The 19,058-nt window shown below is 44.5% G+C and overlaps 1 protein-coding gene across 3 annotated transcripts; it reads right to left on the reverse strand.

Moving 5' to 3' along the window:
- Nucleotides 1-1,864: 1,864 nt before the first annotated feature.
- On the reverse strand, nucleotides 1,865-18,845 carry BROX (BRO1 domain and CAAX motif containing). 3 transcript variants are annotated; one of them, XM_039568894.1, is made up of 13 exons: nucleotides 18,793-18,845; nucleotides 16,488-16,618; nucleotides 15,721-15,827; nucleotides 14,128-14,224; nucleotides 12,718-12,813; nucleotides 11,981-12,053; nucleotides 11,549-11,654; nucleotides 10,899-10,988; nucleotides 10,059-10,144; nucleotides 8,678-8,759; nucleotides 7,512-7,662; nucleotides 6,699-6,858; nucleotides 1,865-6,225 (listed from the first exon to the last, which is right to left on the reverse strand). In XM_039568894.1, exons 2-13 carry the CDS (start codon nucleotides 16,586-16,588, stop codon nucleotides 6,139-6,141), a joined length of 1,236 nt encoding a protein of 411 aa, XP_039424828.1. In that variant the 5' UTR covers nucleotides 16,589-16,618; nucleotides 18,793-18,845; the 3' UTR covers nucleotides 1,865-6,138. The 3 variants fall into 3 exon arrangements, with proteins under 3 accessions (XP_039424828.1, XP_039424830.1, XP_039424829.1); XM_039568896.1 differs by lacking the exon at nucleotides 18,793-18,845 and adding an exon at nucleotides 18,465-18,762; XM_039568895.1 differs by lacking the exon at nucleotides 18,793-18,845 and adding an exon at nucleotides 18,053-18,281.
- Nucleotides 18,846-19,058: the final 213 nt, after the last annotated feature.

Raw genomic sequence — 19,058 nt, forward strand, 5'->3', positions numbered from 1 at the left:
AGATGTTGTGTGCACAGGGTGCTGCTGTTATGGTTTTACAGAGGACTGTCATGATTTATCCCCAGTTGGCAGCTCAGCACCACACAGCCACTCACTCACTTCCTAGCCCTGGCGGAGAGAATTGGAAGGGCAAAACACTGGTGGGTTGAGATAGAGGCAGTTTAACTAAATTTAAAAAAGAAAAAGGAAGAGGGAGAGGGAAAAAAACTCCAAACCCAAGAAAAACAACAAACTGATGCCCAGCCAGTTTCTGAGCAAGCGGAGCCCCTGCCAACCTCCATCCCTGTGGTTTGACTGCTGAGCATGGCATCATATGCTGTGGGAAATCCTTCTGGTCACTGGGGCTTAGCTGTCCCCGCTGTGTCCCCTCACAGCCTCCTGTGCACCCCCAGCCCGCTGAGGCACACTGGCAGGGCAGTGTGCAGAGGAGAGAAGCCCTTGGTTCACATTTCCAGCTGCCCAGGGCCTCATTGTCCACCTCACGGCCTTTTCCCCACAGCCACGAGCAGGCAGCTGATGGGCACAGCTTTGGCCAGCAGAGGCTCTGTCTTGGGGCTGGCTGGAATGGGCTCCGGCCAACATGGGGGCAGCTGCTGGTGCTGCTCACAGAAGCCGCCCCTGCAGCCTTTCCCCTGCAATCCTTGCCACAGAAACCCAGCCCATGATGCGAGAGAAACCCCACACAGATGTACACAGCATCACAGCACTCTCTTCCCAAAGGGCAGATGCGCTGGAGAGGCTGCCAGGCCCTGGGACAGAGCAGCTGCTGGGACACAGAGCAAGGGATTGTCTGTGTTTGTCAGTGCTCCTGCTCCATGGCCTTGGCAGTGTCCTCCATGGAGGCACAGCTGCTCTCCTGGTCACAGAGCACACCTGGGCTCCTGGATGCCACCCTGCTGGTCCTTACAGAGATGTCCTACATAAAATGATGTAGAAGGTGTAACTTGTGACACCTCTTCCCACTTTAAAGCTGTGGTGCCACTCCTGGGTGCACTGTGCTGGGCAGCTGTGTGGAAAAACTGCAGGAAAAACACGAACTCTTGGTGGCCATCACTCCAGCAGAGTCCAGTGGGAATTTTTTATACATTTGAGAGGGCTCTGCTTGTGCTGTTATGCAGTTTTTGACAATGTTTGGGGAGAAGGTATTGACTAAGCTGTGCTGGCAGAAATTGGGGAAGCACGGCCAGCACAGAAGAGAGTCCAGATATCACAGAGAACAAGGTACCTGTTTCAGACATTCAGATTTGACAGCAACTCAACAAAGCAAAGGCAGCCTTACATCCAGAGGCCATCAATATGGACATTGCAAACTGAAGGTGAGTCCTTCTTTGGAAAAGCCAGACAGAAAGATTGGAGGCACAAAGCAAAATTATTAAAGACCACCACATGGCTCTGAGAGACACATGGGACTCCTGGAGGCACCAGCAGATGCATGTCTAGTTCAGATAGGGAAGACTGAACTAACTGTGCTAGTGAGGCTTCATCTAGAATATTAGAGAAGTTATTCCCAAATAACCCCCCTCACATTGTATACAGAATATCCCACAATATCACAGACCTTGGCAAGTACTGGATTTTGTATAGCCATAAGAAATCCTACCTAATTACTTTCTTTTTTCTGAACAGGAGTTTGGGAAGTCCATCTCCTCTCTTCCTGCCCCAGGACTTGACATGCTTCATTGTAGCTACTACTTCCACATGCACCCACTTCACATAAGTATCTTCCTTATTTAAGTCCTCCTTTAAGCAAGGATTAAGCATTCCCTATAATTAATAAAGTTGCATTAAATTGCAGAAAGTAACATTCAAGACAGAGCCTTTTCCTTGCTACTATAGCTAAAATTTTAAATAATGAAACAAAACGTGATACTCTAAGATTGTTTATTTTAAATGGTATTCTGAAATTTGTGGTTATATACAAATTTTCCAACTATGAAGCTTAAGACTGCATGGTGACTGTCTTCACAAAGTAAGGCTGCTTGGTCAGTGATCTCAGAGCTGATTCCATTGAAGTGTGATTACTTGGAGTACAGGATGACTTCAGGAAGGTTGTTATCCATGAAGGCACCAATACCAAAGGAGGGAGGCCTTCCTACATAAAAAGCTAATCGAGGGTGCCCTTGGTTGCCATGGGACCTTTGTTGAATTTGAGAACATCACCAGTGGGGAAAGGTCTGAGTGAAACCAATGGTCCCTGTGGAAAGGCCTTTACACTGCACTCACGATCTGGAGACAGGTACACACTGCAGGGGCTTTTCTACGCCAGTCTTACTCACTGTGCTTTATTCCTCACTCAGCTGGGCCAGTGACAGGAAAAAAACACAGAAAAAGGGGGGAAAAAGCAGCTTACGCTACTATAGTGATTTAACAGTGATCTTTAGAGACAGAATATTTTCAGGAATAATTAATAGGCATGCACAGGATTTATGTTAATGCTGAAACTTCAGTTTAGATACCAGACACAGGGGTGGGATGAAATGTTTCACCCTGCAGCCAACAGACAGAAAGTCTTCACTTCTTGGAATTCCCATGGAAAACAGATGAGCTACTGCCTCCTCTTGTGCTCCCCAATACTAATGGCAGAGATATGCTTAATGAGTTTGTTTTATACACAATTAAAAATACATTTTAGCACTGTTTCCCATTAAAACCTCACCCATAGCACAGTACTGAAATCAGTGCAACAAAATGAAGGAGTATTTACAACCATACTGTATTGTACCAAATTTGCAAGACAAGAAAATTCTAAAGTGCAAAGTTGTCTCTATTCTACACAGACACAGGGATCCATTTTCCTGCTCATTGTATGAACCACTACCATCTTTACAGACACACCACGTATCCATGCTGAACATCCAAGTGACCAAACTCCATCCCTGGGCTGACAGGCAAAACTCCTCTATCAAATCCAGGAGGCAGACATCAGCATCCAAGGGCCAGGTTTAGTCCCTCAGCTGTCACATGCTGGATGGAGAGTAACTACTGAAAACCCAGGAACACGGAACATGGAGGAAGTGTATTTAAATACATGGAGAAAGTGTATTTGAATAGAAATCCTACAAAGAGCTTAATGGTTTGGTTTATAGTAGACTAAAGACAATCACTGCTTTTCTTAAAGCACAAAACAGAGGGCCCAGCACTCTGTATTTCATTCAGCTGCAGTTCTGTCCTGCTTCAGATGGGGCACAGAATTTTAAAGACTATTTACACCAATAAGATTTGCAGGCTTAGCCATGAGAACCTCTAAAACCAGAGAGAGGCCACAAAATCAGGCTCTTGCAGCATTAGAATATTAAAAAGTCACCATTCAAAATACCTCACTCTTAAAAATTACTAAAGGGAACTATAATAGAAGGAACATGGCTGCTGGGTTTCCAGATTGACTGAAACTCCCAGTTCATTCACCCACATTCTTAAGCATATTGATCAGTTAATCTATATCCTATTTACAGTAATTCCTACTACCCAACAAAACCAGAAGGGAAAGCTGCTCATTGCCTCACAGCTCTCTCTACTTTGCAAACTAAACAGTCTCCAGTTTCTTCTTTTTTGGCAAAACCATCCAATGTTTGCCACAGGATTTTAGCTACAAGTAAACAAAGTTTGTCTTGAAAAGCAACACATGTTAAGTGAATTAGTTTGTTCCATTAGTCTATTTTTAAACTACTACATCATATTTACTGAAACAGCTATGGCATAAGAGGTTACACGGCTAGGCTTAAGCAATGTCATCATCTGACACAATTCACTTGGTTATGCCCCAAACTATTTACAGTGAACTTGATTCAGACAAACCACTTGGTTTGAGAAAGCGTCCAAAGAATTCCAAGTCCGTAAAATAATCTCTCCTACCAAGTTGTTTGGGAACGATTTAGTCATGATTTGTTAATTTGATTTTAAGATATTCCTATACTGGAACCCACCCATGGGTAAAAGCTGCATTGGAAATGAGTCCCAGGATCTACACGTGCACTAGCAAGCAAGGCTAAGTCTGTGCCACGGTTTGTAGCAGATGGAAGGGAAAATGAGGGGAAGGAAAACAGGATCTACAGAAAGAAAACTAATTCAGTTGAGAAGTGTACATATTGACAAAGAATTCTGAAAAACAATGAGTAACTAAAAAATTGTGATTATGAAACGGAGTTAACTGTATCTCAATCCTTAAAGGGAGCAGGCTGAGCAAATGTTGATGACTACAGCTGGAATACATTTTTAGAATTAAAATCTATATAAGAAAACTAACTCCACACTCCACTCTGGCAAAACCTAGGCTGGTCTTTTAACAATGCAAGAAGTCTATTGAGTCAACTGATCAAGTTATGAACAGATTTGAGTAACTCTTCACGAAACATAGCCCAGGTCCCTGTGCAGCACCAGAAGAAATGGAGCCATTTTAGATATGTATTCTTCTTGATACTCATTATCCTCTAGGCCCCTGCGGAACAGAAACTTCTTCCAAAGAAATTCAGCTCACTTTACACTTATTTTTATGTGCAGGACTGACAGAAGGAAAAATCCAGCACGGGAAGCAAGGAGGTCTGCATTTGATCAACCCACAACAGCCAGCATTAAAAACCTCTTTGCCTTTTGTAGCAACAAATTCTGTAGCTTGCTCTAGTATCTCAGGAAGAGTCTTGAGCTTCCTATTAATATCCTCAACAGCTTTTGTGCCACAGGCCTTCAAGGAGATACACACCTGCTCTCTAAGCTAAGTGACTCCAAGCACCATGAAAGATTTTAGAAGCACTGAATTACAGCACAGTGGAAGGTGAACAAAGAGTACAAAGTGTACAGTTTACATCATGGTAAGTGCTGATGCCATCACATTTGCTGAAAAGGGTGAACCTTGTCAGGCTGCCCAGCTTCTTTCTCAGGCAAAGAGAAGTGCAGCAGCTGGGGATTGCAAGGCTCTCACTTCAACATATGCATCATATTCCTTTGCATTTGCAGCAAATCAGAAAGATGTTTTTGTTGTCATGGGTGTTTTGCAGTGCTCAGCACTGAAGAATGCTGTCACATTTTCCACAGCAGGCAGAAATGGAAGCAGCAAGTTCTACAAAATCCTTTCTTTCTCAGCCTTGACTGGGCTTGGCTTTTGGCAAGTTTTCTTCAGAAAGAGCTGATTTCAGTGAAATACTGCACAAGCTGAGAAGCAGCACTGTTTACACAGGGCATAAAGGAAATCTAGAGCTTGGCTTCCCAGTTATGCCATCAGCTCTTCAGCTCATCTTTCCTCCCTGTTCTCCTGACAGCTTCTTATAGACACCACCCAGATGGAAACACAGCTTACAAATCCATTACCTTAGCATGACAGCTTCAGGAACCCCAGCGCCAGGAGATCTGAACTGTCTGCAGCCTTCAAACTTAACAAAGCTTTGAAGATTCAAAAACTCTGAACAAATGTCACAGTGATGCATTGCTTTTAAGCACTTTCATATTACTTGCTGCATCACTTTCAGATACACTTTGATACTCAAGAATTTTGATTAAAGAACAGACAAGCTAAGGTACCTTACTACAAATTCTGATATAAAAACCCTAATCTGTAGAGAAAAGAACGGAGACTAATAGTTTCAGAACATAAATTGTGCTCCAGTTATGCAGAACTTGAGGTTTCCCAGGTTCTGTGAAAGTCCTGTGAAATACCATAGGAGTGTTACAAACCAAACCCAGATTTTCTTCCCTCACTACAGTTAGGTGAACTGGAACACAACAGGGTGCTAAGTCTGAATGACAAAACTTGAATAAATATAACTGTTCATGCAAACTTCTGTTTGCAGAACTGGACATGATACCGCATATAAGGTAATGGAAAAATCCTCAAGCATTGCAATCATGATACTTCCTTTGCTATTTGTGTGTAAAACTAAACCCACAAAAAGAAACTCCCTAGAGGCACAATAGGAACATTTAAGCCCATTCATTCTATGATATCCCACTAAAACCAAAAATAATTCAGATATAAATAACCTCCTAGAAATCCACCACATTCTTAAGCAAGATAGACACATATTAACAAAGGTAAATTAAATTAGTCTTCTAAATGAAAAAAGGGGAATCAAAAAAGGGAGATCAGAACTAAAGCCCCAGAGTCCTATGAATAGGAGTTTCAAAGTGAATTCAAAGCACTTATGGCATTTAAGAAATCTGGCATCCACTGTCTCTTTGAGGCTTTATATCTGGTTCCTTCAGAGGTTTTACTTCTTCATCTGGTTTTGGTTTAGCCTGCAAACAAGAAGAAAAAAAACCCCAACTTAATACCACAAGTACAAACCACTGTATCTGCACAGTATTTATGCACAGCTAACTTGACATGTTATAATCTAACAGTCCCCTCTCTTTTCAAGGCTGAAGACTTTGAGTAAGCCTCAAGCAAGGGGGAAAAGCTAACTATTCTCTGTTTCAGCATCCTTAAATGAATCCTTTTCTAAAAAAGAATCTTTCTCTAGCATTCACTCTTGTAATGTTACAGGACTTAGTAAAAAATGACCTGAATTTCTAGATGCTGGCAGTGTGGCAGAGGTTAATTGACTTGCCCCTGGCACAGCAGAAGGATGAGCTTAAGTGGTAGCCTTGTGTCTGCTTCCTACACTGAGCTGGGGAGTGTTATATGTATATGTATGATACACAGAATAAAGCTAACTGTATGATACACAGAATAAAGCTAGTGGAAAGAACAGCACATGGGATTATCTTACAGTGTCATCCTTTGGCCTCTTGGTGAGATCAAATGCTGCAACTGTTTCAGGAGTCCAGTGTGTGTTCAAGGCAGGAAACTCAAAAGGAACAGGCTCTACTAAGCCATAGTTTGCTTTCAGTTCCAGCTGGGGAGCCTCTGCTGGCACCTTCTGGAAATAGCTGGAACAGAATACAGAAAGGTACTTAAAATACAATGCACCATCTCTGCAAGTCTTGTCTGCAATTTTAAACTAAGCAATCTGGGTTTTCACAGTGGCAATCACTGCTGCTCTCTTCCATTTCATTAAGGCACTGCCTAACATGCATTTTGCCAGCAAGATTCACAAGAACAAAAGCAACTCCTTCTTAGTATTATTGTTTGTTCCCTAATAGTGTGGTGGGTTTTCTCCTACTTAATAACCATTATTCCCAGTGCTTCAATGAGAAGAGCATCTTTTGTTGAAAAAAAACCCCTTCAAAATACAAATGAGGATTTAAAATACTTCCCAAAGATGAAAAGGACAGTTCTTCTCCTAAACAGTCTTAATGTGCCACAGTGGATAATGGCAACAACACAGCAGCCCCCCCAAAGACGGGCTACAGGGCAACCCACCCTGCTGAACTGGCACAGGACACAGAGTGGGACAGCACAGACCCACTGCAAATCTGCTGAGAGAAAATTAAGAGAATCTCAAATTTATCTGTAAGTTACATGCCATGCCCTAAAGTAATGTAACAATTGGAGAGTAAAATTTACCATCCCATTCTGAAATAAAGGCAAAGGAGGTAATAACACTTCATACAGAGTGCTGTACCAACCATGAATTACTTACATAAATCCATTCTCTCTCTGGCATTTTTCTAGTGTGTTCTTAATCAAACTTCCTAATTTCCTAAAGAAAAGATGTCCAGAAGGTTTGGCAGTAGTCCCAGGCCCTTTGGTTTCTCCATATTCTTTGCACAATGCTTCGGCCTTGGCAAAAACTTTGCAAAAAAGAAAGGAAGTAAAAATTATTTACATGACCCTCTTAAATCATGGTTCTGCTCTACAGTGCTTCAGTCTCAGAAGACACCAGAATCCATTCAGGCCTCTTTCTTCTTAGAAACAAAACCAAACTAGTTCAAAGGCAGCACTTCAGCCAAGATTTACTGCATCCAACAAGTGACTAGGAACAGGAAAAGAAAAAGATAGCTTTTTGGGTGGGCAGATGCAGGAAAGCATTCTTATGTGTGGTGCCAAATGCAACAATAAGCCCAAGAACTGTGCCACGTGGTAGGGAAAAACAGGGTATGAAGGTGTCCACACACAGCTGATGTCCCAAACCAAACAACAATAAACAACATGGAGTGGGAGAAGGACTCTTCTCTGAACAGCAGAACAATATTTGTTTTACTCCAACTAATCCAACTTAGTTTGTTCTTAATAAATTTTTTATTTCTTTTTACAATTAATACTGATGTTCCCAATTTGAAGATTTGAGCACTTCTATACATTGCAGTAAAGTTATGCAATGCAGGCTGTTGTGGTAGCAATAGCTTTGAAGAGAGAAGACTGGGAAGAAGACCTTGAACTGCTGCAAACTTGCCTGACTCTACCTTTCAAATGAATAGAAAGGAAATAAGTTACTGAAACCTGTTTAAAAATAAACAAGCATGTCTAGATTTACTATTTAACCTCCAAAGCAGAAATGGCTGCACTACTCTAGAAACCAAAAAACAGGATGACCAGACCATTGGTTTTTACAGTGTATATTGCAGGCAGTTCAAAGCCACTTTTTAAGCCAGGCTGAGAAGTGAAGACGAAATTTTCTGCAGCACTGTTATGAAAGACAGTCTTTGGTAAGACAAAAAAAAAATACACTGTCTCTGTTTAAAGGTGTGCTGAATTTCCATCAGGTGGCAGATAAAAGCTTTATGGGAGAGCAAATGAACACGATCCAGCAAAACAGAACAGGCATGGCATCATCAGACCCTGTAATCCAGTCTCAACCACACTTACATTTTTCTGATTCCTGCAGAGATCTGATTGCTTCCCCACACTTATCACTCGCCAGCAAAGTCTGGCCATGGTAACAGTATGCCTGATGGGAGAGGACAAAATCATTACCAACGTCACTGGGCACTTCCTGCACCAATTCCCTTCTGCTCCCTACACCAGCTGCAGCTCTTTGAAGCTGCCATTCCCTGCAGGTAGGTGACAGCCAGGGAATGCAAGTCAAAGCAGCATTCACTGAACCATTAATGCAGTTCAGCATGGACACTATGAACCAGACCCATAAACACTTGGTATGAACCGAGCTGTCTCAGGTCTAACTGAGCTGCACAACGGTGTTTGACCAAAACCACTGGCACACAGACCAGTTCAAGCTCTCACTGTAGCAGTGTGCAGCTTTAAGCACCAGCATAGAAACAGAATGAACCCCAGGTAAGTTTGCAAAGCTAAGACTGATAACTAAAACCACGTGAACACTCAAAAACTCCACCTGCGACAAACATCACTGAATCTGGAAAAAATGAGGTATTCTGCTGTCTGAGATATTTTGTCATAGTTCCAATAACTTTTCCACCCCAAAAAGTCCCATTCTTTCATATCTATGCTTGAAGGTGGTATTGCATTCCAGTGAGAACTGTTATCTATTATCGGGAGTTGAGTTTAAATAGTAAATACAATAGGCAAAGGAACAATCCTACCAACTACTGCCTACCTTGCCTCCCTTCCTTTAGTGCCTGTTGCCACAGTACGACTCTATCTAAATCTACCATTGCCCAGATCACACAAATTAAAAAAAGGAGAAGTACCACAACTCTGACCCTCCCTCACCTCTCACACTTGCTAATAAGGCAAGCAGCTTTTAGCTAGACATTCACCCTAAGAGAAAGACAATGCTGTTACCTGCTTAGTTTGGGCCTTTTGTACAGTATAAAAAAGACAAATTATAGGCTGTAGCAGGCTACAAGAAATACACAGCAAATGAAGCAGCTGAGGATCCCAAGGGCCCCACTGCACTTGCTAAGAGATCCATCAGGCAAATAGGGACAGCTCTTGGAATGGTACCTACTGGTACTTGATGCAGTTTCATTCAGAGCCTTCCAAAAGATGCTCAGCTCTGAACTGTGCCTAGGATCAGACTGTGATGTAGATAACAGAGATGACCATTATGCTCAGCCTGAATGGCTTCAATTAAAGATCCGTGATCACAATAAATCCACACTGCTGCAATTTCATTTGGCTCCACGAAAACACTTCAAGTGCCACTGCCACTGCACAATCCCTCTTCACATGATGGAAAGAAAGCCAAGGCAGTACTTAGCCCCCATTCCCTATCCAGCCCTTGGCAGACAGACAACAAGCTGTGACTGCTGCTACCCAAAGTACTTACGTAGGCCATATAGAAACAGCTCTTCAAGTTTAAGTACTTCCTCCATTTACCTGCATAGGTTGGATCCAAACTGGATAATGTTTGATCTATGAATAGATATGTAAAGTTATTCTTAACACATCTCCAGAAAGAACCCCAAACACATTAAAAGACCAGAATTCTTAAACTTAGCAAAAGATCCTAACTACAAAGTATCCAGAAACAAGGGACAAAAATTACTCCTGCAAAAGCATAGAGAAACTATGAGAAAAACCCCAGAAATATGCAGCTATCATGCAGTTGTCCCTAGAATCCCTGAAACTACTGTCCACTAAGTTTGGATGGCTAATTCTCCTAAGTATTTTTAGGCAGCATTTCAAAGCTTGTTCCTAGTTCAAGTTCCAGGAGTGACCTACAATGAGACACATGTTACAATGTTCTCCTGACCCCCATACTTCTGCACTCCTCCCTCTTGGCTCAGTAAGCCCAGAGATCATCTTACTCATCTGGAAGGTGGTACATAATTAACCCACTGCACTCTCCATGCTCTGCATCATGATCTGCTGCCCAAAGGCAGCTGGAACATGCTCTATTTACATCAGGCCATTTGTCTGCTGCTAGTCTGTCTTCTGTCATTAACATTTCCTACCATCAGCTACAGAAAAAGATTCCCACAAAACCAAAAGGCCTTATCAAAATACATGCTGATAACTGAAGCCTTAAATGTGCTAAATAGAAGCTAAATACACACTCCATATCCACCAAGAACAGTGTTAATATTCAATTTATGGATGGGTAAAGCATGTCTGCTGGCAAGAATGCATAAACCAAGTCACTAAGGATATAAAACAAGACACTCACCAGCTTTTTGGTAGAAGTTGGCTGTTTCATAAGCAAGAGCAGCTATTAGGCCTGGATTGTGTTTCAGCTCAATAGCCCGAGCAATTGTCACTGAAAAAAAGTTCCACACCACAGTTTAAATTTAATTGAAATGTCCCATCACATCAAATCAGCAGAGGCGTTTAGGGTTTTAAAACCTCGGCATGAACAGAAAATAGATGTTGTGCAGTCAAGCAAACAGCAGAATAAAGACAGATTGTTTCTTGGATATAATGATTCCAGTTTAATAGAAAAACTGAAGGAATGTTAGCCTTAAGATTAGCTAATAAACAGAAGCTGCACACATTTTAAAGTAAAGGAACTGGGAATTTATGTTAGGCAAGCATGGTAGTGAAAGGGTTGCAAGAAAGGAAAAAACAAGAAAAAGGGAGGAGTGCCACACACAATTCTGCCAAAGTGAAAGATATTCCATATTATATATGTAATACCAGACTGATTTTTGGCATTTTCCTTCTAAAATTGTAACTTAAGTTTCTTTAAAAGCAACCTGCCCCACTAAGCCACAGTACTTCAGGAGAATAAAAAATCCTGCTGGCAAGCAGAATTCATGAGACATCAGTGACCCACAAAGAGTCATTTCCCACACCCAACCAATGTATATTTGAGGGTACCTTCTTGAGCTTCAGCTTGACACTGTATGATGTAGGAGTCTATAAGTCGAGCTTCTAAATCTCTTCCCTTTTCTACAGGTGTAATCAATCTTGGAATGTGACTTTCCTAAATACAAAGCAAGTCTCAGAGTTACTTTAGGCTTAATACTAGTGCAAAACAAGTGCCTCGTTCCTAACTGGCACACTCAGTGAAGGTCCCAAGGCAGCTGCCCACACTGTAGCACAATATGGGCAGAAAGACAAATTACTGTTCCACTGCCATTGGGAATGAGTTGCAGGGATTGAGAGGCACCAAAACATATTAATATCCTTCTTTTTCCTGTATCATTCAGGAGGTCTCAGGTGTGTGAGTATAGCAAAGGCTTTTCTAAGACAAAAAGTCAAGTATTTGGAGACACCTCGAAGAACAGACAGCAAAGAAAGTCCTTCTACCTTCAGGTGTTTAAAAATCCCAGCTGCTATTTTCAGGCTGCGGTGAACATCTTTTGCTTCATCTTCTGTTATACTGAGAAAACAGAATGAATCAGTAAAATTATAGTTAGAAAGGGCCTCTAGGTGTCATTCAGTCCCACCTCCTGCTTTGGGGCACCACAATTTGCAACAGTAGATCAGGTCAGTTATGGCTTTGTCTAGATGAATCATAAATCCTTCAAGAATCAAGAGTCCACTGATTCCCTAAGTGACCTATCCCACTGCTGTGGATTTACCCTCAGAGTAAAGGAGGGTACAATGTTCTTACAGTGTTCTTACAGTGTCCAATCACTAAAGAATCAAATAGAACTTGCGTGAAAAAAAACCAAACGCGTAAGATCCTATGATGACTCTCAAGTAAAAGGCAACCTCAGTGTCAAAAGCCAAGGATTTAGAAGACTGTAGGGCTAAAAGACAGCAGACCTGTGATTTTGAGAACCTCAGTTTTGCACCTGGAGCGGGGCGATGAAGGGTTTATTCACAACTGACACTTTCTCTGTATCACCATCACGTGGTACTAATCCACTTGGTTTACAGAGGCAAGAAGGGATTGAAGTGCTTGTGTATAAAGGCCAACTGCCTCCTGGAATTCCTCTGTCTCCGCTGGACATGCCTCACAGCAGGCAAACCCCAGAACCTGCTAAATCTTTGGTGGAGTATTGCTGGAGTAGAATTATTAAGAAAAGAAAACCACTTACTCTTCTTTTCCAGCGAGTCTTGATGCATATTTTGTGTACCATAGAGCTACATTAAATCCCATGGAAACCAGTTCAAACACTGCATCCTGCTGGGCACTGAAGAAAGACAAAAACCCCCCAAAATCTTAATGCATTCAGTTTTGTTCTGACAATCTCTCTCTGCTGATAGTTCATGTAGCAGAAGTCAACATTTCTTTCTATAAAACATTTTTCATTTAAGATGTCAACAATCTGCACTTCAGAACTTCCTAGCTGCTGAACTGCCTAAGAGAGACTTCAATTTTCTTATTTGTTCCCTTTAAGAGCTCATAATTAGAATCTCCCACATTCAGATGCCCACCCTTCCCTTTTGGGAACTTTTATTTTAAAACTGTAACTTGAGATTTGTTTAGCTTTGGGTGTGGCTGACATTTTTCCATCTCTTTTTTTTTTTTTTTTTTCAATTGCACATTTTGTGGAAAGCCTTGCCCTGGAATGTCCACTTTAAAGTTGTACTGCTAAGTTAATAAATCAGAGTCTGTTACAACTCTCTCAGATGAATGTTATTTCAAGTATTTATGTAACTGCAGACAAACAGCATGTGCAAATAGCAGCATATTTCAGAAGCTAAAAACAGAGTCTTTGAAAAGACTGAACTTGCAATCACAAGCTCAGTACAGCTTAGGAACTAGCAAACCTTTTAAAAAGAAAGATGTGGGAGAGGGAAGAGTAATGCTGGCACAAGTACAAGTGTGTGTGACCGTGAGAAAATTAGAAGAAAGTCCTAATCAACAGATTTTTTTCCAAGGGGAGTAAAAGCTTTGAGGAGGTCAAGCACTCCTAGCTAAAGCTTGACAAATTGGTAGGTGTGGTTATACAACACAATCACCTCCAATAGCAAGAGACAAGTGAGTAATTCAGAAGGTTACAGATCTGTATTCCTACTGGAACAGAAGATTTGTTTGTTTGAACCAAGAGTACATGTACTCAGAGCTTCAGAGGACAAGAACAAAATCAAATCTTCAGCAACACTGGAACCCCAAAACACACAGAAGTTGCTGGTCAGGCCATAGTGCCAAAGGAAGAAGTTTTAAACTGCAGTGAGCTTTGTTACCATGCTCAACTCACCAATACCCTCAAGGCTCTTCCTTGTAGTGCTGTAGCCAACTGCAGGTTCAGTTTGTAGATCAACTAAGACCCTTCTACAATTATTGTGCATTCTCACAGCTTTACATAAAGGCCACGTACACTTCAGAACACCTAACACAGTAGGGCAGTTACCAAAAACACAGCAACACCTTTTTAGAAACTACTTTGTGTTCAAGACTTTGCTACATTTCTGTTTCCCCTCAAATGGGTGGCACAGGTGCACGTGTGTAACAGAGCAGCAGACAGCAGCTGCATACCCCGCACCCAGAGAAGCACACGCACCTCGGGACTTGTCCTTGTAACGTGTCTGTCCACTTGAAATTCTGGATATATCTCAACTTGCACTCTTGGGAAGAGTCATCCAGTGAAAGGATGAAACCTATGGAATAAACAAATGTACCAAAAGGCAATCTCAAGTAGGAAACAAACGAGTAATGAAGGAGAGGGATCAGTAAGAATACAGATATAGATAAAGGAATGTTTCTTGCTGAACCCCTCAAAACCCCATGTTACTTCCTGAGGTGTTTATTCCTCAGTATCTTGAGAACAAAATGTGGAAAAAACCAACTGGCTACTCCAGGAAACAACTTGCCCAGCACATTACCAACTCAACCCTAAGAATCCTGACTGCTCAAGGAAAACCTGGCAGATGTCTGCTAGTCCCATATGGTGACAAGTTGGGAGTGGGACTGGCCCAGGTACAGGATGGCTGAGGTTGTTCAAGGTGAGTGGCTATCTCTGCCACCACAGTGGCAACCTGGAAATTCCAGGGAACTTGCCTGGTCAACAGTGAGAGGGAAAAGGGCTTCTAAGCATGGACTAACCTAGTCATCATCTATCTCCAGGGCCACAGGAAATTGGCTCTTTTTGTCCAGAAGCCCAGAAAACAGCAGTCAGTGGGATGAAGCTAATGCTATGGAATGTTCAAATTCTAGCATATGCAGGCCCAGGAATTTTTTAGGGAGGCTTGAGAGGGGCCTTAGTCTGATCAGGTCTTACAGATTTTAAGAGGCCAAGAGCTTGCCATAGCAGCGGCTGCGGCTACAGCTTTCGGTGTGTCACATTTTTATAAGCACAGAAAATACTTGTTCCTTTCACATGCAGATGATTTTAGTGGCCAAGCATGATATTTTCCTAGAGAAACTCTCCAAATCTCGGCTGTAGCAACAGGTATTTTTATCTTGCCTTTATCTAGATGTGGCATTAGCCTACACTCTCCCAGGGCCTCACTAAACCAATGTTTACTTCCCACAGACTGAAAGATCCCACTTTCCACAAATCAGATGATGCCTGAAAACCCAGTCCTAAGAAACCTGGCTGAGCACCCAACTGCTACGACAGAGTTATCAAAATATTGGCAGAAGGAAAGTTTCAACAGGAATGTGTCATCACAGGTGAACCATCTACTGAAAATGTAGACACCATGCTAATGAGCACCTAAGACAAGCAGCAGTAGAAGGTAAACTTGCCAGAAGTCTATGGTCTAGTATTACCCAAACCAGCAGTTTATACTGAATTGTAAATGATATCAACTAATTAATTGACTCAATTTATACTTGAGGAGAAACTCACCACCAAACACATAAGACAAATACACATTTTCTCCTCCACCAGAATGAAGTTAAAAGCAGGAGGGCAGGACTGCCAGCACTTAGTACTGGCAGGGTCACAAAGGACACTGAAAACTTGGAGAAGGGGCCTGGTGAGCAGCCACCACTGGTATCAAGCACAGAACCCATGAAGACACTCTCCTTCCTGAGAACTGCAAAGCCTCTTTACAGGAGATCAGCACAATGCACATTCTGAGAAGTGCCATTAAAATTCAGCTGATGCTTCTCTTGGTGAATTAGTAGTATTGCTAATAAATCTTCCTACCTTGCAGGAGTGAGAAGTACAAGTCAGCTGCATTCTTCATCATTTCTGGATTACAGCTCGAGTCTGTGAACAGCTCCAGTAGCCGTGCTCGAGATAACCTCAAGTCACTGAATGAAAGAAGAGAAAAAAACCCCAAAAAAACCCCTAAGAAATTCTACTCAAAAATGTACTAATACAGAAGATTCTTCCCTTCTCCTCTGGATACATATAATTGACTCTTTAGTATGATCCATTCTGGACACACAGCAGTGGATAATCAGTACTCAATCTATTGTTCTAACACTAAAATTACTATGCCTTTACCTACCAAGAGGCTGGGTGCACAGAGAGGAAAGGGAAGTAACAACAGGAACATTCTTTGACATTAGAATGGGATAATGGGATAAAGAGGTAAGAACAGATCTGCAAAATAAGCTGAGATCCCTTTTCATTACATTCCTATCCACAACAGAACAGTCAGGCCTTATCCACTTATGGAAATGAAGCAATCTTTTGCAGAGGAATGCAAAGTCATCAGAAAGACAATGAAGTGGTTTTCGTCTTTTGCCTCTGCATTGTTGTAATTGGCCTTGCTGAGCACTCACAGAGTCAAAAACTGGAGAATTTGTTGTCTGTAAGCAAATGTTCAGTGTTAGCAATGTCTTACTGCCTCCCTGCCTACACAACTGCAGCCACCTTGAGCTCAAAAACCAAAGAGCAACCATGACTTTTAAGGATGTCCCTCAAACTGTAAGAGGCAGAGTGAAGTCAGTCCCAAGTACACTTACTTGCAAACCTTTGTTGCAGCTGGAGTGGTGGCTACCCCATAATAATTAAATGAAACAGGAGCTGTAGCCTTCAGAGGGTTGCGATGGAACCAGTGGGTCATTTTCTTCCTGTAATGTTGTTTATGCCAAATCTAAGGAGGGGAAAGGAAAGATCAGCTGCAGGAACAGGTACAATTGAGGTGCTGCACATCATGCTCCTCTGCTCACAAAAAGATATTCCAAATGTAACCAACTAGGCAAGAAATTAATTTGAAATTAACTTCTTTTTTTCCCCATTTGAAATGCCAAGCTTCCATGTGCTTTGTGCTCATCATCCATGTGCTCAGTGTGAGACTTGCACTCTCTTGAGATACAAATGCTTTCTGAGGCAACTATTTCAAGTTAGGGCAAAAGCTACCACCTACTTTGTGGTAGCTCTATGTGAGCACACATTCATAGGAAAAAAACCACATTTGTTACCTCCTGCACAAGGCTGAATATACCCGTAAATTACATGAGAAATATCTCAGAATCACAGAATCAATTAGGTTGGAAAAGATCCCTGAGATCACTGAGCCCAGCCTTTGACAGAACATCCCCATGTCAACTAGACCATGGCACTGAGCACCATGTCCAGGCTTTCCTTAAACACCTCCAGGGATGGTAGCTCCACCGCCTCCCTAGGCAACCTGTTCCAACATTTAACAACCCCTTCTGTGAAGAGATTCTTCCTAATGTCCAACCTGAACCTCCCCTGGCACAGCTTGAGGCTCTTTCCTCTCCTCCTGTCACTTGTTACCTGGGAGGAGAGGCCTATCCCCAACTTGCCACAACCTTTCAGGGAGTTGTAGAGAGTGGTAAGGTCATCCCTGAGCCTCCTTCCTCTTTTCCTCTAAATCTTAATTCATTGAGACCATTACACTGTGTCTGGCCAATCTGTGAACAGCTCGTATTTGGGGGCCTTTGGCACAAATGAACCTGCAACCACAAACCCCGACTGAAAACAGGGATCTATTTACATAAGTGTATCTGACCTGGAAAGCTGGGAGAGCAGAGATAAACCCGACCATCTCTTTTCTTTTACTTCAATTTCAGCAAACAAATATAGCACAAGCATTGCAGTGAGCTTTACAACAGCAGTGTATGGTGATGGAACATAATGGGCACATCCTCAACATGGGAAGGCCCTACTGGATAAAGGGAGAAACTCCTTCACCATGAAGACAAAAAAACTGAGGAACAAGTTGTGTGCTCTCCATCCTCAAAGGTTTTCCAAACCTCGCCGGACAAAGCCCTGAGCCCCCTGGTGTGACCTCGGAGCTGTCCCTGCTCTGAGCAGGACGCTGGACTGGAGACCCCCCAGGACCTCCATCACCTCGTGGTCCTTTTGGAATCCCTTAAGTTCATCCTCATAAAACACTCTGGACCTTTGCTGAAACAAAAAACCAAAAACAAACCAAGAAGATCTGCCCGCAACCCGCCGGCACTGTCCAGATCCTCCTGCCCGAGCAGGGGGCTTGTTCATCGCGCCGGCACCTCTCGGGGCCGGTCCATCGGGCAGCGCCTGTCGCGCCGTGCGCACCCACCTGCGCGGCGCTGCCGTCCCCGCTGTGCCGCGGGACCCCGGCCCGGCCCGGGGCACTCCCTGAAGGCTCCCGAGGCCGCGGGACCCCGGCCCGGCCCGGGGCGCTCCCTGAAGGCTCCCGAGGCCGCGGGACCCCGGCCCGGCCCGGGGCGCTCCCTGAAGGCTCCCGAGGCCGCGGGACCCCGGCCCGGCCCGGGGCGCTCCCTGAAGGCTCCCGAGGCCGCGGGACCCCGGCCCGGCCCGGGGCGCTCCCTGAAGGCTCCGAGGCCGCGGGACCCCGGCCCGGCCCGGGGCGCTCCCTGAAGGCTCCCGAGGCCGCGGGACCCCGGCCCGGCCCGGGGGCGCTCCCTGAAGGCTCCCGAGGCCGCGGGACCCCGGCCCGGCCCCGCCGCTCCCGCCCGTGCGTCACGCACCCGCCGCCGCAGGCAGCGCCAGCCGAGAGCCGATGGCACCGCCCCATCGCGGCCGATCGCATCGACCCCGCCGCTCGCCCTCCTCCCCACCGGGGTGCCTGGGCCGCCGCCGCCGCCAACAACAACAACAACAGCTCCGCGGCTGTGGGGCCTCCCCCCGGGACAGCGGCTGGAGGCGCGGCCGCGGCCCGCAGCCCTCCCGCGGGAGGGACCCCCGAACGCCACCAACACCGGGGGGAGCGGGAGCGCCAGCAGGACAGCAGCGGCACCAGCCCTCGCGGAGGGGCGAGAACCAGCTGCGGTGCTGTAGGTGGGCGCCGCGGCTTACCTGGGGGCGGGCCTGCGGCGGCGCACAGCCGGCAGCGAGGGGAGGAGCGGAGGGAGGGGCGGAGCGGAGGGAGGGGCGGAGCGGCCCCGCCCGCGCCCCGCCCGCGCGCACGTGACCGGCGCCATGACGGGTACCGGGGCGGAAGTGGCGCCTTCGCCTCGGTAGCGATGGCGCGGGCGGGCGCGGCCGGCGCCGCCTCCCCGGCTGGGCGGTGCGGGCGGGAGGCGCCGCCGCTCTCGGGTGTCCCGGGGCTGGGCCGGGCTGTG

The sequence above is a fragment of the Corvus cornix genome, chromosome 3 (genome assembly GCF_000738735.6).
Source record: "Corvus cornix cornix isolate S_Up_H32 chromosome 3, ASM73873v5, whole genome shotgun sequence".
NCBI classification, from domain to species: Eukaryota; Metazoa; Chordata; class Aves; order Passeriformes; family Corvidae; genus Corvus; species Corvus cornix.

Coding starts and splice junctions, on each gene's coding strand:
- BROX (XM_039568894.1), bottom strand. CDS start 16,588: ATGACCCACTGGTTCCATCGCAACCCTCTGAAGGCTACAGCTCCTGTT. Junction 10,145..10,898: donor CAACTTCTACCAAAAAGCTG/GTGAGTGTCTTG, acceptor ATCTATTCATAG/ATCAAACATTATCCAGTTTG. Junction 8,760..10,058: donor GCTGTTTCTATATGGCCTAC/GTAAGTACTTTG, acceptor CTCTCCCATCAG/GCATACTGTTACCATGGCCA.